General features: G+C 60.4%; 2 protein-coding genes across 2 annotated transcripts; one reads left to right on the top strand and one right to left on the bottom strand.

Annotated features, from left to right (window-relative positions):
* Positions 1–20,716: 20,716 nt before the first annotated feature.
* LOC148224997 (uncharacterized) lies at positions 20,717–21,557 on the top strand. The gene is given in 2 exon segments (XM_088159361.1): positions 20,717–21,250; positions 21,252–21,557. Coding segments are annotated over 2 exon segments (840 nt in total).
* A 749-nt stretch (positions 21,558–22,306) lies between these two features.
* Positions 22,307–24,813, bottom strand: CHRNA10 (cholinergic receptor nicotinic alpha 10 subunit). The gene is made up of 5 exons (XM_014890352.2): positions 24,743–24,813; positions 24,405–24,550; positions 23,952–24,106; positions 23,186–23,718; positions 22,307–23,062 (listed from the first exon to the last, which is right to left on the bottom strand). Exons 1-5 carry the CDS (start codon positions 24,801–24,803, stop codon positions 22,578–22,580), a joined length of 1,380 nt encoding a protein of 459 aa, XP_014745838.2. The 5' UTR covers positions 24,804–24,813; the 3' UTR covers positions 22,307–22,577.
* Between the last annotated feature and the right edge of the window lie 633 nt (positions 24,814–25,446).

The raw sequence follows: 25,446 nt of genomic DNA, 5'->3' as shown, positions 1-25,446 counted from the left end.
GTGGAAATATTATGGATTTCATTATCTTCAGCGTGTCTCAGTGCTGCTGATTTGTTTTTGATCTGTGAATCAGCTCTGCAGCAGCTCCACACATCAATAACTAATTCAGGCTACAGAAATTATCTGCAAGTCATAGGAGGACAAACACAACTGAAAAGACAGATTTAAAAAAAAAAAAAAATCAGTGTTCTCATGTTTGTGTTCTTCCCCATGAGCTGGGAGCTGCTCTCCCTCAGAATCCCCAAATCCCCGGGGCTGGCAAAGCCCTCCCAGCCCCTGCAGTCCCAGCTGTGCCCCATGGCCACCTTGGCACCCTGAGTGCCACCTCCAGGTGCCACCTGCAGGGATGGGCACTCCAAAGCTCCCTGGGCAGCCCCTGCCAAGGCCTGAGCTCCCTTTCCATGGGGAAATTCCTGCTGCTGTCCAAGCTGAGCCTGCCCTGGCCCAGCCTGAGGCCGTTCCCTCTCCTCCTGTCCCTGTTCCCTGGAGCACAGCCCGACCCCCCCTCCCTGCCCCTCCTGCCAGGGACTTGTGCAGAGCCACAAGGTCCCCCCTGAGCCTCCTTTACTCCAGCCCCAGCCCCTTTCCCAGCTCCCTCAGCCCCTCCTGGGGCTCCAGCCCCTTCCCAGCTCCCTTCCCTGCCCTGGACACCTCCAGCCCCTCCAGGGCTCTCCTGCAGGAGCCACAACTGGACACAGCCCTCGAGGGTCTCAGTGCCAGCACAGAGGGACAATCCCTGCCCTGGGGGACAATCCCTGCCCTGGGGGGACAATCCCAGCCCTTGGGGACAATCCCTGCTCTGTGACATTCCAGGTGCCATCACCCTCCTGCCCACCTGGACACCCCTGGGTTCACATCCAGCCCCTGTCCCCAGCACCCCCAGGGTCATTTCCAGTTTCCCAGCCCCTGTGCCCGGCCCGGAGCTCTGCAGGGAGCCCAGGGCTCACCTGGCACCTGTCCCTGCAGAATCCCAGTGCAGCCAGGGCTGCAGGAAGGGCCCTGCTGCAGAACTGCCTGGGGTGGGCTTTTGTGGTCCATCTGTGTGCTGCAAATCTGCGTGTTCAGATCCCAGAATTCCAGACTGGTTTGGGCTGGGAGGGACCCCAAATCCCCCCCAGAGCCACCCCAGCCATGGCAGGGTCACCTCCCACTGTCCCAATGTCCAGCCTGGCCTTGGGCACTGCCAGGGATCCAGGGGCAGCCACAGCTGCTCTGGGCACCCTGTGCCAGCCCTGCCCACCCTGCCAGGGAACAATTCCTGATTCCCAAGATCCCATCCAGCCCTGCCCACCCTGCCAGGGAACAATTCCTGATTCCCAAGATCCCATCCAGCCCTGCCCACCCTGCCAGGGAACAATTCCTGATTCCCAAGATCCCATTTATCTGAGCTGACTCCTTCAGGGAGGGTGACACAGCCCCGGCCGTGCCGTGCCGGGTCCCAGCCCTGTGTGATCCCACCTGGAGCAGCTGCTCCCCCAGGCTCAGGGGGGACCTTGTGGCTCCCCACAGCTCCTGGCAGGAGGGTGCAGCCAGGTGGGTTGGGGCTCTCCCACGGCTCTAACTCCTGACTCACCCCAAATCCCGACCCCAGAGGGTTTTCCTGGCCACAAGCCTGGATCTCACCCCAGCTCAGAGCTTTTCCCAACCATCCTTTCTCTTCCCAGTCGTGTTTGCCATTCCTGGGTGTGTGCAAGGAGGGAGGATGGGAGCTGGGAATTGCAGGTGAGCCCAGGTGACAGGACTGGCACATGTCACATCTGTGTGCCTGCAGCTTGTTTGAGGTGGGTTCAACCAGGGAAGAGCCAGGTAATTAGCACTGTTGTAATTAACCTAAATGAGGCAGCCAATGGTGCTGGCAGGTGTGTGACTGGCAGGTCTTGACCACAAGATTCCCGAAATCTGGGATGTCTGGAGGTGATGCAGCAGCTCATTAACTCCATCAGAGCCAAAGCCCACTCAGGTGTACTGGCACTGCTGCCCAGCACTTTTCTGGGTGGATCCTTTCAGGTTCCACCATGATTTGGCTGAAGTTTGACCTTGGCTCAGAGCGAGGCACGGCCCCAACACCAGGTTAAAAGTAAAAAAATCCTTGCCCAGGATGAAGTATGAGCTGATCCTGCTGCACCTACAGCACCTGCTGGTTCTCTCCCACCAGCAATGCCTCAACCTGCAAAAACTCCTGCATGGAAATATTGAAGTGTCCTAAGGCAGCTGAGCACTGCTGGGACTGAACCATCACGGGGGAGAAGCTGCTGCCTGTGAATAGCCAGGGAGAGAAATGATAAATGAATGATAACAAACGATAAACAAATGATAAACAAATGCACTGCTCCCACTGTGTGGGTGATTCTGTCCCAGCACAAAGACACCAAACAGATCCAGGAATATTTTAACCTTGGGTGGGCATGGAAAGGCTGCAGAGAGCCCAGAGGAGCCCTGGAGCTGCTGCAGGGCTGGAGCCCCTCGGGAGCCAGGCTGGGACACCTGGGGGTGCTCACCTGGACAGGAGAAGCTGCAGGGAGAGCTCAGAGCCCCTGGCAGGGCCTGAAGGGGCTCCAGGAGAGCTGGAGAGGGACTGGGGACAAGGATGGAGGGACAGCACACAGGGAATGGCTTCAGAGCAGGATTTGATGGGATTTTGGGAATTAGGAATTGTTCCCTGGCAGGGTGGGCAAGGCTGGCACAGGGTGCCCAGAGCAGCTCCAAGGCCAGGTTGGACATTGGGACAGTGGGAGGTGTCCCTGCCATGGCAGGGGTGGCTCTGGGTGGGATTTGGGTCCCTCCAGCCCAACCCAGTCTGGGATTCTGCAATGAGGAAATAAGGCTGGAGCAGCACCGTGACCCAGAAGGACCCAGCAAAGCTGAGCCTGGCCCAGCAGCATTATTTAATAACCTGCAGAGTTTTGTTACCAAGGATGAAGTGCAGAAACCGCTGCCCAGAGCATCGAGTACGTCAGGGAGGGAGGAGCTGTGGTTCCCAGGCTCGGCATTACGGGATCTCAGACGTGTTTGCCCTTTCCAAACAAACAATTCCGGCACCAGACGTTTCCTGCTGGAGTGGCTCGTGCCAGCTGTGGGCTCAGAGCTGCCGGGCTGCAAACGGAGTCCTGTGAGCAACAAAGCCCCTCCAGCACCATCGGGTGCCACAGCACTGCCTTTGCAGAGTTCGGACTCGTGTGGCCAGGGACGGTGACTGGGACTGGCTGGAAAACCTCTGGGCTTGTGTTCCTAAACCTCTGGGTTTGTGTTCCTAAACCTCTGGGCTTGTGTTCCTAAACCTCTGGGCTTGTGTTCCTAAACCTCTGGGTTTGTGTCCCTGGCTGGAAAAGCTCTGGGTTCGTGTCGTGGGGAGGACTCAACGTGACTCGGAGGAGAGATTAAACGGTTCCGGGGTCACGGAAGTCAAATGCCTGGAAAGCCGAGGGTTGAGGTCTGGCCCTTTGCTATTTTGGCTGAAGCAGAGGACACAAGTGCCTGAGAACATTGCACCCCGTTCCCAAGCTGCCAGCAGCCTGCTTTAACCCTTCCATGGCTGCAGTCCCTGTAAAACAGGACGAGTCACAGCAATTCCAGCTTTTGCCACGGGCTGGAGGGGACACAGCACTGGGGGGACACAGAACTGGACACAGCACTGGGGGGGGGACACAGCACTGGGGGGACACAGCACTGGGGGGGGGACACAGCACTGGGGGACACAGCACTCGGGGGATGTGGGAATCGCTGCCTTGGGACAAACTCAGGCGCTCTCTGTGTTCTGGTGTTAAAGTTTGCAGTTTATTCCGTAGGGTTTGGGTTTATATGAGGCCCTGCCAGGAACTGCAGCCACAGCTCAGAGCAGGGCAGAGAGAGGGAGAGAGCGAGAGTAAAAAAAGAAAGCATAAAAGAGTAAGAGAGCTTAAGAAAGTAGGAACGAAGAGAGGAAGAGCATAAGAGAGAGATTTTCCCGTTTACAACACATTAAATCTTCTTCTATGTTGAATATTCTAATTTCCACTCACCAATCTAATACAAGACACAAATTCTCTGACATTTGCATGCAACCTATAGGAATCACTATATTACCATGTTTTACTGCTTTTCTCATCTCTAAATTTTATCTGGGACCCTTCCTGCCATGCCTAGGGAGGATGTCTCTTTGTTTTTTGGTATTGGCAGCATTTAACATTATCTAAACAAAGGGGCCTTCAGGCATTCAGTTGCTTTCAGCCCCACAGTCAAAAATTGCTCTCATTTCTATTTCGTTTCTATTTTCCATGTTCTCAAAGTTTTTTGCTAGGCACTCGTGTTTATAAGGTTTCCCTAATTCATCCTTCCCAACAGTGGGGCACAGCACTGGTTTTCTTTTCCAACACAGGGACAGGGAGCCCAGGGTGGGGTGCCCATGCAGAGAGGGGCTCCAGGGAGCAGATTTGGGTTTGGGCCCCAGCAGGAGCAGCCCCAGAGCTGGCAGTGCTGTTCCTGGTGGGCTCCAGGCCAGGGAAAGGCTCAGGCCCTGCAGGAGAAGCTCTCACAGCTCGTGCTGGTGCTGCAGAGGCACATCCCATTCCCGGGGTCAGACAGGACAGCCCAGCCCAAACACCTGAGCTGCCACCTGCACAGGTGAGTGTGTGAGCAGAGCCCTGCTGGGCTCCTCCTCCACGGGCTCGGGGTCTCCTTCTCCCTCCTCAGCTTTTTATACTGATGGAAAAGAAACGTGTTCAGCCTTGAGTTTGTACCTGCCAGACTGGGATGGGATGGGATGGGATGGGATGGGATGGGGATGGGGATGGGATGGGATGGGATGGGATGGGAGGTAACTCCCACATGTTTGGGCTAGGACTGTGTGCTGTGCCTTGCTCTGTACATGAAAGCTCCTGGGGATGATCCTCCAGGCAATTCTCCAGGTAACCTGGTGTGTGTGCAGGATCTGGTTTATCAGCAGGATCTGGTGTATCAGCAGGATCTGGTGTGTCACCAGGATCTGGTGTGTCAGCACTGCCTGGGCTTTGCTCCTTGCTGGGGAGAAGCAGCAGGAACATTTTCAGCTCAAATGAAGGTGCAGATCCTGCCCACCACACTCAGACTCTCCTTGTCCCTCCAGGACACTTCTCTGGTGTTTCTGTGTTACCCTCAAGCTCCTCCCATCTGAACAAACCCTCAGAAATTGGCATTTTCCTCTTCCTGCCTCCCTTTGCAGGTTTCTGTCACAGGCAGATGACAGAAGGAAGACAGAGCAGCTAAAGGGAATTCCACGATCACATTTCATGTCCCAGGGCACTGTTTTTCTCTAGAAATTGGGAGGAATTTCCTATGTTGGGCCCATTGAGGGGAGCCAGGGCTGGAAGCTGACCTTGCTCTCCTTGTTCTCTCCTCTTGCAGCTCATTTCAGGATGTCAGCTGAGCCCTGGCAAGTCCCCAGCAAAGGAATAAACCCTTCACAAGCAACAGAACAAAAGTCCTTTGGTTTTCCCTGGTGGCACAACCTGAAACATCAACCTCTTCCCCTCATAGCAACTTCCTAGGCAGAACAACCCCATTTATTCTGCATTTCTGACATTTCCCCCTAGCTGGTGATCCCAGAATCCCCAAATCCCCGAGGCTGGCAAAGCCCTCCCAGCCCCTGCAGTCCCAGCTGTGCCCCATGGCCACCTTGGCACCCTGAGTGCCACCTCCAGGTGCCACCTGCAGGGATGGGCACTCCAAAGCTCCCTGGGCAGCCCCTGCCAAGGCCTGAGCTCCCTTTCCATGGGGAAAGGATGAAATTTCTGCTGTTTCACACATTGTAATAATTATGTGGATTCCTGATCCAGGAGCCCACAGGGGTGGACAGGGGTGGCTCTGGGTGGGCTTTGAGGTCCTTCCCAGCCCAAACCATCCCATCATTCAATGAATTCTGCCCGAAATCACTCTCTGTGTCCATGGCTATGAAGGTGATCTGAAGGATTGGTTCCAGTCCAACCCCATTTCAGCTGCCACCAATCCCACCCAAACCCTTTCTCAAGTCTTCATCTACATTCAAATTAAAGCTCACTGGATTGCTTTCTGTTTCAAAACTGGGTTGAATGTGTCATTCTTCACCTACAAACACATGTTTTCCTGTCTTTGTGGTATTTATCTGACTTTGCTGAAACCACTCGACAGAATGTTTCTGCCGCCCTGAATTTGCACTTTTTTTCTGTGCTGAATTTGCACATTTTGGGTTTACACTGCCTGAGGCTTGGGAGAGCCTGGTGGGGGCACGGACAGCCCATGGCATGGTCTGAAAGCCAGCAGAGGCTCCCAGAGAGGAATTCAGCAGAACTGTGAATGGAGCTGCTCCAGCATTCTCCAGGCAAACACCAGGAAGGATTTTGGTTCTGCTGGAGGCAACTTGTGCAGCACATTCCTCCTGGCCTGGCCATCCAGGCCAGACTGGACACTGGGGTTGGAGCAGCCTGGTCTGGGGATGGGATGGGATGGGATGGGATGGGATGGGATGGGATGGGATGGGATGGGATGGGATGGGGATGGGATGGGATGGGGATGGGGATGGGGATGGGGATGGGGATGGGGATGGGGATGGGATGGGATGGGATGGGATGGGATGGGATGGGATGGGATGGGATGGGATGGGATGGGATGGGGATGGGATGGGGATGGGGATGGGATGGGGATGGGGATGGGATGGGGATGGGGATGGGGATGGGGATGGGGATGGGGATGGGGATGGGATGGGATGGGGATGGGATGGGATGGGATGGGATGGGATGGGATGGGATGGGATGGGGATGGGATGGGATGGGGATGGGATGGGATGGGGATGGGATGGGATGGGATGGGATGGGATGGGATGGGATGGGATGGGATGGGATGGGATGGGATGGGGATGGGATGGGATGGGGATGGGATGGGGATGGGGATGGGATGGGATGGGATGGGGATGGGGATGGGGATGGGGATGGGGATGGGATGGGATGGGGATGGGGATGGGGATGGGATGGGGATGGGGATGGGGATGGGGATGGGGATGGGGATGGGGATGGGGATGGGGATGGGGATGGGGATGGGGATGGGATGGGGATGGGGATGGGGATGGGGATGGGATGGGATGGGGATGGGGGTGGGGATGGGGATAGGATGGGGATGGGCATGGCATGGGCTTCAAGGTCCTTTCAAACCCAGCCCAGTCATTCCATGATTCCATGATCTGCTGGCACGTGCCATTCATTGAGAGATGATGAGATGATGAGATGAGATGAGATGAGATGAGATGAGATGAGATGATGAGATGATGAGATGATGAGATGTGGGATTTAGGCTGCTCCCTCTGGCCCCACTGAGGTTGTTAGAGAGGAGCCTGGAGAGGACTGGAGCCTTTGGGAATCCCCGTCCTGGATCTCCCCCTGGCCTTTCCAAGGTGATTTATGCACAGCCCTGGAGCACAGGAGCTGTTTCTTTCTGCTCCCCAAGGTGCAGCTGAGCATGGAGAGAGCCAGGTGGGTGCTGGTGGCAGCCCAGGGCTGGGGGGATTTCAGCATCCTGAAATTTCAGCATCATGGAGCCTGCACAGTGAGAGAGAGACAGGGAGAAAGGCAGTACCTGGAAATTTCTTCTAAAAGTGGCTTTTCATACTTTCTTATCAAACCAAACTGCTATGCTAACACTGCAGAATTCTGATTCTCTAAGTGTTTGGGGTTTTTTTAGGTAAGAATAGGACCAGAGTTTAGAAAAAGCAAACAAATAAACATCAAACCTTTTAACTAAACCTAGAAATTGCTGCAAGGGAGGTGACTTGCTTCTGATTGTATAATTAACCCATAATTAGCTGAATGCACATTTTCTATAATACAAACTAGATTTTCAGCCATGGAAAATGTTCTTAATCCTTGACACAAGAGCAGGTTCAGGGATGGAAAGGTTTGGAGCTGGGCTCAGCAGCAGGCAGAGCTGGGTGAGATGGGCTGGGGGGCACCAGTGGGGACTGGGGGGAGCAGGAGGAGGCAGGCAGGGCACTGGGATCCTGAGCAGGTGTCAGGAAAAACAGCGTGCCCAGAGCTGCCCCGGGATCCCTGGCAGTGCCCAGGGCCAGGCTGGACACTGGGACAGTGGGAGGTGTCCCTGCCATGGCAGGGGTGGCTCTGGGGGGGATTTAAGGACCATCCCAACCCAAACCAGGCTGTTCTGTGATTTTATGATGGTTCTGACAGCTCTGAGGTCTCGGAATCATCCCAGGAGTGTCCCTGTGCAGCTCCTCAGCTGGGAGCAGGGACAGGGATGGGACAGGGACAAGGACAGGGACAGCTCTGTCTGCGCTCACAGCCCGGCTGAAGGAACTTTTCAGTGGCACCAAATGGAATCAGCTTTGTTTGGCAGCAGCCGCTTCCTGCAGCCCGCGTTGATTGCCGTCATTTAATTTGATTCCAGCCCTTTCATTATTCTCTATTGACCACATCACCTGTTAATTCCTGGGCTTTCTGCTGGCCTCTGACGTCAGGGGACAATTGCAGCTCATCCCAGCAGTGTCCCTGCTCCCCAGGGACACCCCGGCAAGTGTCCCCAGGTACCAGGGTGCTGCAAGTGGGGCAGAGCCCACCAAAGCCTCTGGAGATGCTTTCCCTGCCGTGTAAATGATCCAAGCCAGCTGCTGGGCTCGTTTTATAGCTCAGCCGAGGGTGTTTAACATCGTTCAAAGCTGCCAGTCAAATAAATGACTTCAGAAATAAAGTTCTGTGATTGTCTTTCTCTCAGGGAGGCTGGGACCTCCCTCCTCCAGGCACAGCACAGATGCCTTTGTCTGCTTTCATCTGACTTCTCCACTCACCAGCTTCCAACTCCTACCAGGTCACACTCTTGGAAATGTGCAAAAAAGCCTCAATAAGAGAGACACTGCAGCTGGGGAGTGGAGATGAGAAACTGCAGTGCTCTGGGCCTTCCATCTGTGTTCATTTTCTGTCTTTGAGTTTCCCAAGGGCTCTGCCATAAGGAGGCAGGAGAAGGGTGCCATGGCTGGGAGGAAGAGCCAGTGCTAAAGAGGAGGACAAGCAGGGCTGACAGCCCTGAGGGGGATCAGCACTTGTGTGCTGGTCAGGGGATGGACGTGCTCCTCTGCATGCCCACACACCTGGACACTCCAATTCCTGCCACACCCACACCTGGACACTCCAACTCCTGCCAGACCCACACCTGGACACTCCAACTCCTGCCACACCCACACACCTGGACACTCCAACTCCTGCCACACCCACACACCTGGACACTCCAATTCCTGCCAGGCCACACACCTGGACACTCCAATTCCTGTAACATCCACACACCTGGACACTCCAATTCCTGCCACACCCACACACCTGGACACTCCAATTCCTGTAACATCCACACACCTGGACACTCCAATTCCTGCCACACCCACACCTGGACACTCCAATTCCTGTAACATCCACACACCTGGACACTCCAATTCCTGTCACACCCACACACCTGGACACTCCAATTCCTGCCAGACCACACACCTGGACACTCCAATTCCTGCCACGCCCATACACCTGGACACTCCAATTCCTGCCAGGCCCCACACCTGGACACTCCAATTCCTGCCAGGCCACACACCTGGACACTCCAATTCCTGCCACGCCCATACACCTGGACACTCCAATTCCTGCCAGACCCCACACCTGGACACTCCAATTCCTGCCAGGCCACACACCTGGACACTCCAATTCCTGTCACACCCACACACCTGGACACTCCAATTTCTCCCAGGCAAGCATAATTTAGTAAATATTGTGAGGTGCAGAGGGGAAACATTTGGTGTAAGTGCAGGGGTTTGGCAGGACCTGCTCTGCAGGGTTTGGTTTCAGTCCCACACCTGGGTGAGTGTGGAGCAGGGGTAGAACCTGGCTGGGCTCTCCATGTCCAGGAGTGCCAGCCACAGCTGCCAGTGGTGCCCGTGTCCCTCAGGATCAGGGAACTCCATTCATTTCCCTGGCTGCAGTTTCTCTCAGCCCCAGGACAATTCCAGCTCCGAGCCCCAGGACAATTCCAGCTGTGAGCTCCAGGACAATTCCAGCTGTGAGCTCCAGGACAATTCCAGCTCCGAGCCCCAGGACGATTCCAGCTGAGCCCCAGGACAATTCCAGCTCCGAGCCCCAGGACAATTCCAGCTCCCAGCCCCAGGACAATTCCAGCTCCGAGCCCCAGGACAATTCCAGCTCCCAGCCCCAGGACAATTCCAGCTCCGAGCCCCAGGACAATTCCAGCTGTGAGCCAGGGCTCACTTGCTGATTTTGAATCTCCTCTGGGTGAAGTGTTCAAAGCAAACAAAGCTCACTCCTGCAGTGCTGGGCGCCTGCTGGCTGCTAGGGGACGGGCAGGGGGACACGGAGTCCCTGCAAGGGGGGGCTGGGGACAGGGGTGGCTTTGGGCAGGGACTCAGTCCCAGCCATGCATGGAAGGGTCTCTGCTCCCTCCAAAGCCTTGGCAATGCCAGCATTCCTGAACCACCACGGCACCTCAAGATCACGGAATCACAGAAGGTTTGGGTGGGAAGGGACCTCAAATCGCACCCAGAGCCACCCCTGCCATGGCAGGGACACCTCCCACTGTCCCAGGTGCTCCAGGCTCCTTGGCTGGGGACACTGGTTTGGCTGCAGCTCCCTGGGCAGCGCTGGTACAAACCCCTCCAGCCCAGTGAGCATACACAGAGCCAGCTGTGGGATGGCAGGAAAGGGACAAATTCCAGGGTTTCAGCAAGTGCAGCACCGGGCACAGACCCCAGCTCCCACCCATCCTCCTGCCTGGACCAGCCCAGAGCCTGCACCACCCCTCCACCACAGCCCATACCCCGGCCCCAGGTCGCTCAGAATTAATGTTTATTTAATTCCAGCTGAATTATCAGTGTCCAGCAGCATTTCCTTGCATGCCTGCAGTGCACAGCCTGCTCGGGACCTGCAGCACAAAGGGTCCGGTTTGGTACCACCCGAACCCCAGCTCTGCTGCTGGGGCTGGAGCTGCCACTGGACAGATTCTCCCGTTTTGCCGCGGCATTTTAACCCCTAAACCTGCCTCAGCCCTGGGCTGGGTTTGGGGAAAGCTTGTGCCTGACCCCTGCTCTGGGCAGCACCGGGGGCTGGGGGACCCCAGGGGACACCCCGGGAGAGGGGACGGGCACAGAAGGGAGCGGAGCGAATGAATTACCGGGGAGCTTTGTCTGGCTCCTGCCAGGAGCCCTGGGGACAGTCCCCCCCAGCGCCACCAGCCCCGGGGAGCGTCACCGGTGACCAAGCCGTTAATTGGTCCCGTTAATTGGCCCTGGGCAGCGGCGGGGCCGCACAGCCAGCAGCACTCAATGCTCCCGGGACCAGAGCTGTAATTACCAGGCCGCTCGTTAGCGCTAATTGGACTCTCCCAGGAGGCGAACCTGATGGAAAAAACATCATAAACAAAGTTCACTCGCTTTTAACTCGGACTTGTTGGAAGGCCGGGGGGCGGTGAGGGGACACTGCTGTCCCCGCCACTGGTCCCGAGGCTCCGGGCAGGGACAGGGGACAGGGGACAGGTCCGGGGCCGTGTCCTTGGGGCAGGAGCGGTGCCGGGGCCAGCTGAGCTCCGCTCAGGGGTGCCCGGGGTGCCCCAGGGGTGGCCCTGGCTGAGCCCCGAGGTGCAGCCCCAGCCATTCCCTCATTCCAGGGGCTCTGACCCTGCGGAGCTGCCTCTGCAAGGGGGGCTCGGGGGTGCCACCCTCTGCTGCCGAGGGACCACAGGACCCTGCAGGTCACCCTGCCCTGCTGATGGTGATGACGGTGATGATGATGATGGTGGTGATGATGATGATGACGCTCGCACCGCCAGGCTCTCTGCGAAGGAATAAAATAAATGGACGCCCCTCCCAACATCTCCCCTGAGCCGAGGGCGAGCAGCAGCCGGGCCGGGGGACACGGCGGTGACAGCGGGCACGGCACCGAGCGCGGAGCGCAGGAGGCCCCTCCTGGACAGAAGGCAGCACTGCCACCTCGCTGTCACCTCCCTGCACTGTCACCTCCCTGCCATCCCCCCGCAGTGCCATCCCCTGTCTCCCTGTGCCACTCCCTTGCCACCCCTGTCACCACCCTGGGCACCAGCACAGTCAGGCTGGGCTTTACACCAGGACTTGCCTAGGACAGCTCTGACACCGCTCTGGGAACAGCCCCGAGAGCGGCATTGACCCAAAGCAGAATCAGAACCACACAAGGTTTGGGATGGAAGGGACCCCAAATCCCCCCCAGTGCCACCCCTGCCATGGCAGGGACACCTCCCACTGTCCCAATGTCCAGCCTGGCCTTGGGCACTGCCAGGGATCCAGGGGCAGCCACAGCTGCTCTGGGAATTCCATCCCAGGGAACAATTCCTAATTCCCAAAATCCCATCAAATCCTGCTTTGAAGCCATTCCCTGTGTGCTGTCCCTCCATCCTTGTCCCCAGTCCCTCTCCAGCTCTCCTGGAGCCCCTTCAGGCCCTGCCAGGGGCTCTGAGCTCTCCCTGGAGCTTCTCCTGTCCAGGTGAGCCCCCCCCAGGTGTCCCAGCCTCAGCTGATCCTCTGGGCTCTCTTGGCCTTCAGTCAGGTGGGGTCTGGGCTGTGGCTCACCTGTGGCAGGTCCCTGTGCCCCGCTGGGACTGGCATAGGGACACTCATTGATGGAACAGCCAGCACCAGTGTCCAGGAGCTTTCTGACTGCCTTTGCTCCCAGCTGGTCACAGATGTGGCCAGGATGAGCCCTTTGGAGTGTCCCACCCTCTGGGGATGATGACAGGGGACCCCAAGACAAGAGCCAAACTGGATGAAAGCTTCCTGTTGTGCTTTTGCATCCTGCCCGGTGTGTGAGCTCTGAGGGATCCTGTGTGCTCCTCACACAGCACAGGAGGCTGTGGAGAGGCTGAGGAGCAGCCTCAGCTTCCATGGAAACCCGGAGGAGCTCACAGGAATTCAGATTTGAGCTCAGTCAGGAGCCACTCCCTGAAGTGGAGCTGGGGATGCAGAGCTGCCCAGAGGTGCTGGTGGGAGCAAAGCAGACACAGACTGTGGGGAAAAGCACGGTTTGGTGGAGGTGACAGGGTGGAAAAAGCACCAGGAGACGCTGTCAAACCCAACATGAACCAGCCAAGGGGACAAGGGACCTTTGGGCAGGGAAAACCTCCCCAGCTGAACATCCCTGGTGGGGGCAGAGCTCTCCAGGAGGATCCGGCCAGGGCACAGCCTCTGCTTGATTTCCATTTTCCATTCTGGTGTTTCCTCTCAGGGGCTGGGACTGCAGCACTCGGAGCTGGGGCACAAAGCAAAGGGACAAAGAGCCCCCAGAGCTGGGGCTGTGAATGGGGGCTCGGGACCCTCCCTGTGCTGCCAGGGGCAGATCTGGCTCACAGGGGCCCAGCCTCTGTCCCAAATCCCCTGGCTGTGTGGCCACAGTGGCCAGCACCAGTGTCCCTCTGGCCCGGGCACTGTGCCCATGGTGGCCCTCACTCGCCAGGGAGGGAGCCCCAGCCCCCCGGGCTGGTGCAGCACTGGCACATCCCAGCTCCCAGATTTTGTGTCAGCTCCTTCTCATCCAGTTCCAGTGCTAGAGAAAAGGGACAGCTGGTCCCAAGCCAAGGCCCCCCTGTCCCCAAAGGCTCTGAAGGTGCTTCTGCACGTGCTGGTGATGCTGGGATGTCACCCAGACCCTCCCTTCCTCTGCAGCACTTGCACCTCTTCCATCCCTTAATCAGAGTATTTGTGTCAATTTTTAAGTGTTTAATTACTCCCACAATATCTTTGGTTGGGTTATCTTACTTGATCCCTCCCCCTGCAGTCAGGAATTCTCCCTAGGGACGTTGGCTCTTTTGCTCTAATTATATTAATGTCATAATTAGCTCTCAGCCTGACTAACCCTAAGCACTCCCTGTGTGTAATGTGTGTCTGTGCTCACAAAGCCCCTGCCAAATCAGGGCTGGATTTGTCCCAAGCTCTGCTCCTCTGTGACTCACCCAGTAAATCATGGAATCAATCATGGACTCACAGAAGGTTTGGGTTGGGAGGGGATGGACGGGTTGGTGTCTCCACGTTCCTTCCTGCTCTGTTTTCTGCAGGTGCTGGATTCAAACCCGGCAATTCCCCCCCATCCCGCAGCTTTGAGGGAGCAGGGACCGAGTGGGGGACTCTCCTCCTCCTGCTCAGAGAGCTGCACTCAAACTTTGGGGGGAGAGCTTGGCTGTCTCAGGTACTGAATTCAGACCTTTCCTGGCTGTTACTGCTCCACACAGCAGCCAGGTTTGCAGGGATATCCACAGGAGCAGCCCCTGCACAGAACCTGCCCCAGCTGCTCCCTCAGCTCATCCAAACCATCCCAAACCTCCCAGCTCTTCATTCCTGACAGGCCTCTGAGCCTGGGCTGAAATTTATGAGCAGTTCCACCCCCAAGGTGCTGCTGTGCCTGGGGCCCAGGTTAGCAGGGGAGCAGCAGAGAGCAGGAGCTGCCAGATGAATATTAAACCCAGAGAGCTGCTCAGCAATATTTTATGCTTTTACTGAGTTTGACTTCAATGCTTGTGGGAAAAAAAAAAAAATTAAAAATCCTGGGCAATGCAAGGACTCCGGGGAATTACTCCAGTATCTTTCCCTGGCATAAAATCCTCATTTTTTTATGGAACACAAATGAGTTCTGTGCAGACAGGGAGGTCCGGGAGCACCTTGCTGTATCTGCCAGCTGATATTTCTAAGTGTCTACAGAAAGTTGGGAGGACCGTGAGGTGATGCATAAAAAATTGTAATTTTTAAAATAGGAAAATGGATGGGAAAGGGCCTGGGAGTGGGGGAGAGCTCCTTGTTTTCCTGCTGCATTGCGGCTGCAGAGTTAAGGATCTCCGTTAGGCTTTGCTGCCATAAATTAAGAAGCATCAAACACACAGAGACAAAAAGGCAAGGAAAAAACTCCGGGATCTTACAGCTCCAAGTCAGGGCTCCGGGAGAATTCCTGGGCAGAGCCCACGGCTTCAGTGCTGGGGTGAGAGCTGGGCCCAAGAGCAGCCAAGGGCTGCTCCCCCCCTGCAGCTGGAGGGGCTTCAGGGGACCCTGACAATGGGGCAGAGCCCAAAATCCACCGTGGGAAACCCAGCCAAAAGCAGGGGAAGTTCCAAACTTCTTGGGGAAGAGCAGAGATTCCAAAGGGAGCAGTCCCAGCAGAGCATCCCTCCCCAGAGGAAATGAGGGGCAGTTCTGTGGGCAGCTCTTGGAATATCACCTGGATCCTGGCTCCAGGCATTCCCAAGGCCGTGCTGAGCCAGCGGCTCCTGCTCATGCCAGGACCTTCCCTGGCACCCCAGCACCTTTCCCTTCCCTCATTCCCCACCATGCCCAGGCCCCAGCCCATCCCATCCCCTCTGCCTGCAGAAGGGATTCCCTGTGCCCCCAGCCCGGGACAGATGCCAGCAGAGGATCCCAGGGGAGCTGAGGTGTGGGGCTGAGGAGGATGGATGCTGCAGGTACCACCAGAGAGGTTCAGGAACCAGCAGCTTTCAGCTCTGGGATAATTTCCCCAGGAATGAGTTGAAGCTCCCAGCCAGGAGAGATCCAGGCTTGGGAACAGCAGAGCTACACAAAGATGTGCAATGCCACAGGCCTTGGACAGAAAAACCTGGGAGAGGCTGTCCTGTCCCTGCTGGGAGAGGCTGTCCTGTCCTGTCCTGCCCTGTCCTGCCCTGTCCTGCCCTGTCACTCCTGGGAGAGGCTCTGGGACATCAGGGGTGCTGCCCCTGAGGATGGACAGTGGGACAGTGACAGGAATGACCCTGGAGGTGGCAGGGCCTGCTGTTACCAGATGTGATGACGTTCAAGCCTCCCATGGACACGTCCCACACAAATGGAGATGGAAAAACTCCCACCTTCCACAAGTGTCCAGTTCTGGGCCCTCGTGACATTGAGGGGCTGGAGGTGTCCAGGGCAGGGAAGGGAGCTGGGAAGGGGCTGGAGCCCCAGGAGGGGCTGAGGGAGCTGGGAAAGGGGCTGAGGCTGGAGAAAAGGAGGCTCAGGGGGGACCTTGTGGCTCTGCACAAGTCCCTGGCAGGAGGGGCAGGGAGGGGGGGTCGGGCTGTGCTCCAGGGAACAGGGACAGGAGGAGAGGGAACGGCCTCAGGCTGGGCCAGGGCAGGCTCAGCTTGGACAGCAGCAGGAATTTCCCCATGGAAAGGGAGCTCAGGCCTTGGCAGGGGCTGCCCAGGGAGCTTTGGGGTGCCCATCCCTGCAGGTGGCACCTGGAGGTGGCACTCAGGGTGACACCCCGATGTGCCCGATGCCCACAGAGAGCCCCGCGCCGGGCTGGGGGTTTGGGAGGTCAGGGAAGGTTCGGGGACATTTGGGGAGGTCAGGGAAGGTTCGGGGACATTTGGGGGACACACCCGGGACACCCGGGGGGGGGGGGGGGGGGGGCGGGGCGCGCTCCCAACGCTCCCGGTCCCGCTGCGGCCGCGCCACCAGCGCCCCCCGGCGGCACCGAGAGGAACTGCGGGACCGGGACCGGCACCGGGGTGTGTGTGCTGGGGATAGAACCGGGACCGGGGTTTCCGTGTCCCCCGGGCCGGTGACGTTCGGGTCTCTTTTCCTGCTGTTCCCGGTACCGGGGGCTGCGGGAGGGAGGTCTTGGCACAATTTGGGGCGGCTCCCCCAGCCCCAGCTCTGCTCTCGCACCTGCTTTGTTCAGATCAAAGATAAATCCCTCTCACAGCACTGGGAGCCTCGGGTGATCCCAATTCCTTGCTGTTCCCAACAGATGCTCGCCGTGCCCGTGGCGTTTTCTGTTTCTCTGGTTTCAGAGCCCGGGGTGCCCACCCGGGCAGGTCCGAGCCCTGAGGCACCCGAACCATCCCCAGCTGTGGGACAACATCTGGCAGCTCCTCTGCACAGCCCGGCAGTGACACAGGGACACCGAGAAGAACCTGCAGCACCCGAGCTGCTCCTGCCCTGCCAGGACCTTTGGATTGACAGGATGAGCTGGCAGCCAGCCTCCCCAGAAGTCAGACCGGTGGTTGATTAGGAGCTATGGTTGGTTATCAGCTGTATTTATTGCTGTAGATGTGCCTCGGAGGCTGCCTGAGGGGTGGTCAGTGTGTTAGGAAAGGAATAAAGAGGAAAAGGTGATGGGATGGGAAATTCAGCCTCAACTGGGCACTGGCTCAGCTTCATGGACCTGCCGTGGACAGGTGGCATTTGGAAGGGGCCTGCAAGAGAGATGGAGACTTTGGATAAGGGATGGAGAGATGGGACACAGGGAATGGCTCCCACTGCCAGAGGGCAGGGCTGGATGGGATTTTAGGAATTAGGAATTGTTCCCTGGCAGGGTGGACAGGGCTGGCACAGGGTGCCCAGAGCAGCTGTGGCTGCCCCTGGATCCCTGGCAGTGCCCAAGGCCAGGTTGGACACTGGGACAGTGGGAGGTGTCCCTGCCATGGCAGGGGTGGCTCGGGATGAACTTTAAAAACTCCTTTCCAAGTCAAACAGTTCTGATTCTGTGACCAGTCCGGCCCCAGTCCCTCTCCTGCCCAGGAGTTCAGCAGCTCCAGCTGCCAGGTGAGAGTTCTGAGGAACTGCCCCGCTGGGCTGGCATGCACAGAACCCCAGGCTCTCCTGCCTGGCACAGAACATCCTCACTCTGGTTTTCTTCATCACCTTTCAGCTCTTGCATCCAGTGGGAGGTGGGGAGAGCTGGGCTTTGTTGGGAATCTGTCCCTGCTCAGCTGCAGGGACATCCAGGGAGCCAGGGCTGGTGTCTGGCCCTGAGCTCCGGGATGGAGCCATGCAGGAAAGCAGCGCAGGTTTTAGTGCAGCTCTCGGCACAGGACTCTGCACACCAAGGGCTGCGGCCAGAAATGGGGACACAGTTCCCCTGGGCAGTGTCAGATGTGACCAACTCCCACCCAGCAAGGAAGTCACAACACAGAGCTCCCAGAACCAGCAGTGTGGCATCCCTGTAATCACAGAGTGCTTTGGGTTGGGAGGGACCTTAAAAATCATCTTGTCCCAATCCCCCTGCCAGGGGTAGGAATCCCCCTGTAGGGATGGGGAGGGGGGACAGACCCGAAAGGATAAAAGTAAGAAAGGATTTGGGTTTGATAATTTATTAAATAGAAATGACTTCCAAGGCTCCTGGAGGGGAGTGTCCTCTAGTCGATGTACCTCACTGTCACCAGGGGGCTGGCGAAGCGCACGTGGCGGCGGCGGCGCTGGACGTGCCGTGTCCACCAGCCCACCAGCAGCTTCCTCAGCGAGGAGCAGAGCTCCAGGAGGCCACATCCTGCCCTGCTGGCCTCGGGCTCCCTGGCCTCGGGCTCCCTGGCCTCGGGCACCTGCTGCCGGTGCCTGGGCAGTGACAGGGAGCCCCTGCCCCGAGCAGCGGGGACGCTCCTGCCCAGCCCCAGAGAGCTGATGCCGTTCCTGGGGGCCATGGGGCCAAGGCTCTGCACTTCTCCAGGGGAGAGGAACCAGGCCATGGCCGTGCAGTTGCTGCCTTGTTCCAGCTCCAGGAACCTGCTGCTGCCTCGTCTCTTGGCCTTGGCTTTGTCCTTTTTGGCTGCACTGCCCATGTCTGCCTTCGGCCGCTGCTCTCCGGGGCCCCGTGGCCCCTCCTTGCCCCCCAGCAGCCCCAGCTCGGGCACCTCAGGCCGGGCTGTCCTGCAGCCCCTCTGCAGGCTCGGCCACCGGGGCAGCCGTGCCCCCAGCTCCTTGCAGTGCTCCTCGAACAGCACCCGGGAGGTTTGGGTGAACCTTGGGTGAAGGTCTTGGGGCACCCCATGGTGCCATCCCTGGAGCTCCAGGTTACCAACACAGGCTGGTGAGTCTCCCAGAGACCTGCAGGGTTCCAGCGAGGGGAATCCAACCCTGGTGGGATGGCAGAGGCTGAGGCTGTTGTCTGACAAGACACTGACAGATTGCTGTGCCCAGCACTATCTGCTCCTGTGGGGCCCCGTTTATAGGCTGGCAGAGTCCCCTGTTGTGACATCATGGAGCAACCAGAGCCCTCTTTGTGACAGAGTGGGGCAGGGAGAAATCCCTTTGTGACACCCAGGAGCCCACGGGAGAGTTCTTGCTGCCTTGGGCACGGGACTGAGAGACAGAAACTTGTGAGGTAATGGAAACAAATACAAAAAAATTGGAGGGCAAAATAGAAACAGAAAGAGAAAAGAAGTGTTGTATGGATGGGGGGAGACTGTCCTGGGCACAGCGACCACCAAAGGAGGAGTTTTGGATTCCCCGGGAAGCAAGGAGGGAGGCAGCAGAAATGGAGAGGGATGGCCTTGATAAGAAGGGACAGCAAAGCCCGAGGTGATGAGGATGTCCTGAGCTCCTGCAGGGGAAAGCCCCACCAGAACTTCATGTGGCTACTGCTGTGAAGGACGGTAAAACTTGTACAAATAATACCTTAGGTTTGGTTGGTTGGGATTTTTTTTGTTTTTCATTGCTGAGAGGAAACATTGAGACAAAGGATGAGGCAAAGTCTCATGAGGTACCAAGGAACCAGGCCTGCAGAGCGCGGGTTTGGCAGAGTCAGGTCCTGCCTGACCGAGCCGCTGCCCTTCCAGGACAGGGTGACGCTGGGCTGGCGAGCGCTGGGGACGTGTCAGTGGCCGGGCCAGCCCCGGCTGCTGCGCTCGCTCGCGATCCTTGGGCTGCGCTGGCTCCGGGCTCAGCGGCGGCGGTGCCAGCACGGGGGCAGGCGGCGGCTGCACCAGGCTGCCAGGCACCCCCCGAGCCCGGGCACGGAGCTTGCCCAGGGCCCGGCCCGGCTCCCGGCCCGCGCCCGGCCCGCGGGCAGCGCCTGCGGCTGCGGGGCGAGCGGCAGCGCCGGGCCCCACCAGGGCTCAGAGCTGGGCAGGCTGAACGCCCAGCCCCAGCGAGCTGCTGCTGCTGCTGCCGCTGCCCCCCGAGCCCGCGGCCTCGGCGATCACCACGTCCCTGGGCATGAACCACGCCATGGCCTCGCCACCGCCGCCGCCGCCGCCGCCCCGCAGCTCCGGGGAGCCGCTGCTGCCCCGGCCCGCGGCCTCGGCTCCGGCCCCTGCGGCCGCATCGCCCGTGCCCGCCTGCGGCCGCTCCTCGCCAGAGCCCTGCGGCCACTGCTTGCCCCCCAGCAGCCCCGGCTCCGCGGGCACCTCGGCCTGGGCCGCCTTGCAGCCCCCCTGCATCCTGGGCCACTGGGCTAGCAGTGCCTCCAGCTCCTTGCGACGCTCCTCGAACAGCGCCTGGGAGTCCCGGCAGCTGCGGATGAACCTTGGGAAACGCCTCCTGGAGCTCATGGAACTGCATTGGGAGCGGCCATGGGGCAGCCCCATGTCTGCTGATCTCCGTGCCCTGTCCACGTTGCTCTGCCCCTCCAGCCAGCCTCTCGCTGCACTCGGATGCTTCAAGTTCTGACGGATCCTCTGCAAGAACCACAGACGGATGAGACAAGAGCAGCTCCCCAGAATGCTCCACACTGTCATGCCACTCATGCCACACCAACTCACCCCAAACCTACAGGGGCTGGCCCAGCCCAGCAGATCAGAAGCCACTCACCCATAGACGTTTGTACCGCAGCGTGACAGTGACCAGGATGAGCTGCAGCACCACCATCGTGATTGCCACCAGCTCACCCACGGTGAAGATGCTGAGGAGCCCCATGGCACCGTCCCTGTCACGGTGAAGTGGTGCCCCAGTGACCTGCAGGACCTGCTGGGGGGGCAGAGGTTCTGGTGGTGCCAGTCTGCAGTGTCACCGTGTGCCATGGTCCCTTTTATATCGCAGCTGGTGGGCAGAGGCCCCTTTGTGACAGTGTGGGGCAGCTCGAGCCCTCTGTGTGACATCACAGGGCAGCAGAGAGCCCTGTGTGACATCTCAGTGCCCCCGGACAAAGGGGACATGCCCACATGCCAGGTTATCCAAGAGGAGTCGTGGGGGCCCCCTGGGAGCACATGGGCGGCTGCAGCCCCCATGGCCCGCTCCCAATGCAGTTCCATGAGCTCCAGGAGGCGTTTCCCAAGGTTCATCCGCAGCTGCCGGGACTCCCAGGCGCTGTTCGAGGAGCGTCGCAAGGAGCTGGAGGCACTGCTAGCCCAGTGGCCCAGGATGCAGGGGGGCTGCAAGGCGGCCCAGGCCGAGGTGCCCGCGGAGCCGGGGCTGCTGGGGGGCAAGCAGTGGCCGCAGGGCTCTGGCGAGGAGCGGCCGCAGGCGGGCACGGGCGATGCGGCCGCAGGGGCCGGAGCCGAGGCCGCGGGCCGGGGCAGCAGCGGCTCCCCGGAGCTGCGGCGGCGGCGGCGGCGGCGGCGGTGGCGAGGCCATGGCGTGGTTCATGCCCAGGGACGTGGTGATCGCCGAGGCCGCGGGCTCGGGGGGCAGCGGCAGCAGCAGCAGCAGCTCGCTGGGGCTGGCGTTCAGCCTGCCCAGCTCTGAGCCCTGGTGGGGCCCGGCGCTGCCGCTCGCCCCGCAGCCGCAGGCGCTGCCCGCGGGCCGGGCGCGGGGCCGGGAGCCGGGCCGGGCCCTGGGCAAGCTCCGTGCCCGGCTCGGGGGGTGCCTGGCAGCCTGGTGCAGCCGCCGCCTGCCCCCGTGCTGGCACCGCCGCCGCTGAGCCCGGAGCCAGCGCAGCCCAAGGATCGCGAGCGAGCGCAGCAGCCGAGGCTGGCCCGGCCACTGACACGTCCCCAGCGCTCGCCAGCCCAGCGTCACCCTGTCCTGGAAGGGCAGCGGCTCGGTCAGGCAGGACCTGACTCTGCCAAACCCGCGCTCTGCAGGCCTGGTCCATAAAAAGCAACACAAAATACCCCCATTCCCTAAGGTATTATTTGTAAAAGTAACTTTTACTGTCTTTCACAGCAGTAGCCACATGAAGTTCTGGTGGGGCTTTCCCCCTGCAGGAGCTCAGGACATCCTCATCACCTCGGGCTTTGCTGTCCCTTCTTATCAAGGCCATCCCTCTCAATTTCTGCTGCCTCCCTCCTTGTTTCCCGGGGAATGCAAAACTTCTCCTTTGGTGGTCGCTGTGCCCAGGACAGTCTCCCCCCATCACAACACCCAGCAGTCCTGGAGAGTTTATAATCTCCCTTCCCTTCCCTTCCCTTCCCTTCCCTTCCCTTCCCTTCCCTTCCCTTCCCTTCCCTTCCCTTCCCTTCCCTTCCCTTCCCTTCCCTTCCCTTCCCTTCCCTTCCCTTCCCTTCCCTTCCCTTCCCTTCCCTTCCCTTCCCTTCCCTTCCCTTCCCTTCCCTTCCCTTCCCTTCCCTTCCCTTCCCTTCCCTTCCCTTCCCTATTCCCCCCATCCCTCCCAGGGCCACCCTCACCGGGCAGCGCCGTTGTCCCAGGCAGCAGGGGCAGGACACACAGTTCATTTCCAGTTCCAGGGTTTATTTCCAGTGTGATAGATTTCTCAGGGGATGGGGGTGCCCACTGTGGTACAGTCAGACAGGGGCTGGGACCCCTCAGCCCTGCTGCCGGGGCTTCCCCTCTTGGGCACCGCTTCCCCAGTGGTGGTGCAGCTCCTGCCCTGCAGCTCTGGGGGGGACCAGGGACATTTTGGGGGACCGGGGACATTTGTGTCACCCTCACGAGGCACCGCAGCCACCGATGTCCCTGCAGTGTTGGCTCCGCAGAGCCATCAGGCAGCGTTGCCCAGGACCAGCACGCTCATGAGGAAGACCATGAGGAAGAAGACCCACATGAAGAAGCGATCCATCACCTTGGCCACCTTCTTCCACTCGCCGGTGCGGCGCTGGTTGGCGCGGTGGCGCCGGAAGCAGCCGGCGATGTACCCAACGTTGCTCAGCAGGGCATCGTGGTGGCACAGGCAGTGCTCCCAGGGGCAGCCCGGCACCTCCGTGCCCACCTGCCCCTCCCCGGGGCTTTCCGCCGGTCCCCCGGCGTCCCCCAGGGCTGCCCGCCCGCCCGGTGCCCGCCGGGGGCTCTTGCAGCTCTCGCCCACCTCGTAGACGCAGCAGAGCCGCGCCATGTGGTGCAGGATGAGCCGGCGTGCCCAGGGGGGCACCGGCCGCGCCCCCGGCCCGCAGTGGTGCACGTTCATGATGAAGATGGTGAGCGCGGTGGAGGCCGTGATCATGGTCATGGTGGCGATGTAGTACTTGCCTGTGGGGGCAGCGGGCACTGGCAAGGGGCGCGGGGGGTCCTGCACCCCACTGGGGGTCCTGCACCCCCCCCGTGCCACCGCCCCGACCCCGGCCCGGCCCTGGCACAGCCCCCTGGGCTCACCGATGAGCGGGACGCTCTCCGACGGGGGCATGCTCTCGGCCACCAGCAGCTGGAACACGGTGAGGGCCAGCAGCACCGTCACCCCCAGAGACACCTTCTCCCCCGAGTCGGCCGGCAGGTAGAAGCCCAGGGGGGCCAGGAAGGACACCATGATGCAGGGCAGGAGCAGGTTGAAGATGTAGAAGGAGGCGCGGCGGCGCAGGAGCAGGGTGTAGGTGACATCGGGGTAGGGCTCGGAGCAGCAGCCGTAGGTGATGACATTCCTCGTGGCCGGCATGCCCAGCACCTCCCACTCCACGTTCTCCACGAAGTCCCGCAGGTCCCCGCTGTCCAGCTGGTTGCGGAGGTCGATCTGGTTGCCGTTGTAGGTCCAGGAGCCGAAGGTGAGGTGGCACTGCTGCCCGTCGAAGGGGAAGTAGGACACGTCCACCTTGCAGGAGCTCTTGGTGATGGCAGGCGAGTCCCACATGATGTGCCCGTCGGAGCGCAGCACCACGTTGGTCTCCATGGAGCCGCCGAACTGCTCGTCGGCGCTGGGCACGGAGGGGTGGCCGTGGGGCCACTTGCAGCCCCTGGCTGTCCCCTCGGGGGTGAGGGGTCAATCCCAGGCACAGCCGGCTGCTGCCAGCAGCCCCCGCCCCCCATTTCCCCGCATCTGCCACTCCAGGACCCTCCTGCTCCCACCCCAAGGCTGGCAGCGCCCCGTGCAGCCCCAGCCCCGGCCGGACCCGGCTCCGGCAGCGCCTGGGGCCCGAGCACAACGCACTTGTTGTAGAGGATGATGTCCGGCCGCCACACGTAGCTGCTGGGGATGCGGATGCTGTCGATGCCGCCGTACTCGTCCTTGTCCCAGGTGAGGTGCGCGTCCAGCCAGGTCTGGCGGACCCACAGGTAGGAGGTGAGCACCTGGTTTCTCTCGTCCTGCCGAAGGGAGAGGGTGGGAGTGGGGGAATGGGCCCCGGTGCCACCCCCCTCCCCTCGGCCCCCCAGCCCTGTGGCCTCTCCGAGTGCCCCGCGGAGCTGAGCTGGATTCGAGGGGATCGTGCTGGTTTTGGGGGGGAACCGGGCAGTCTGCAAAGCGGCCTGAGCTGACTCGAGGGCAGCTGGGCTGGTTTGGGGGTGGGTCCGGGCTGGTTTCAAGGGCAGAACGCCAGCGCGGGGTCGAGCAGGACGCGCTGCGGGGGCAGAGCGCGGTGCCGGTGCCGTGCCCAGCGCTCACCATGTCGATGATCTGGGACAAGGTGACCTGGAGGGTGACGTTGAGCGCCCTGTCCGTGTCCTCCACGGGGCGCAGGGCGCTGGAGTAGTTGGCGAAGAGGTCGTGGAGCAGTTTGTAGGCGAACCTGCCCTGCGCCCCCCGGCAGCCTGGGGAGAGCCGGAGCGGGGGCTTGGAGGGGCCGCGGTGCAGCCGGAGCCCCCCGAGGGATCCCCGGGACCGGCCGGGGGAAGGGACAGGGGAGCACGGCCGGACCCCGTCCCTCCGCCCCCATCCCCGGGGTTCCCTGCGTGCGGGGGGATGTGGAGGGGGGTCCGCGCCCCCCGAGCCCCGCTGCTCACCCGGGGCCGGGAGGACTCCGGCGAGGCAGAGGGCGAGGCACAGGCGAGCTCCGGGCTCCATCCCGCCGCAGGTGCGGGGACACGGGGGGGCCGGGTGACGTCAGGGCGGGGACAGGCGGGGGGGCACGGTCCCCCAGCACCCACGGCGAGGGGTCCCGGTGGGTGACCCCCGCGGGGCCCGGCTGGGATGGGCTCCGGGTGCAGCCGAGCCCCTTTTGGGATGGGTTTGGGGGGCACTGGTGGCTCCCCAGCCCCTGCCCCGGGACGGGGACACCGGGACACCGGGACACCGGGACACCGGGACACCGGGACACCGGGCCGGGGCAGGAGCCGAGGGCCGCTGGTGCAGCCCGGGAGTGGAGTGACCCCCGGGCACAGCAAGAGACATCTCACTCCCCGGTTTTAGGAAAGAGCAGGGGAAGGGAAGAGGCAGATAATTCCTGTTCGGGGAGGAGAAAATCCCGGGAGGTTGAGGGGCACGAGCAGCGAGGGGCAGCCTCGCCTGGCACGGGGGAGCCGGAGCATCCTCAGCTCCAGCTCCAGCCCCGGGGCAGCCGCCGGCTCCTCTCCCCCGGCGCCTCCTGGCACCTTTCCCACGCCGAGCCCCGGCGGCAGATGCCGAGCGGTTTTGAGGCCGGAGGTTTTGTTTCCAGGCAGTGAATTATTCATCCCAGCCCGTCCCGCCCGGGCCGGAGCCGCCGGGG

Source organism: Sturnus vulgaris, chromosome 2 (genome assembly GCF_052056855.1).
Source record: "Sturnus vulgaris isolate bStuVul1 chromosome 2, bStuVul1.hap1, whole genome shotgun sequence".
Taxonomy (NCBI): domain Eukaryota; kingdom Metazoa; phylum Chordata; class Aves; order Passeriformes; family Sturnidae; genus Sturnus; species Sturnus vulgaris.
The sequence above is the reverse complement of the archived record's forward strand: the minus strand, read 5'-3'. Positions and strand labels throughout refer to the sequence as shown.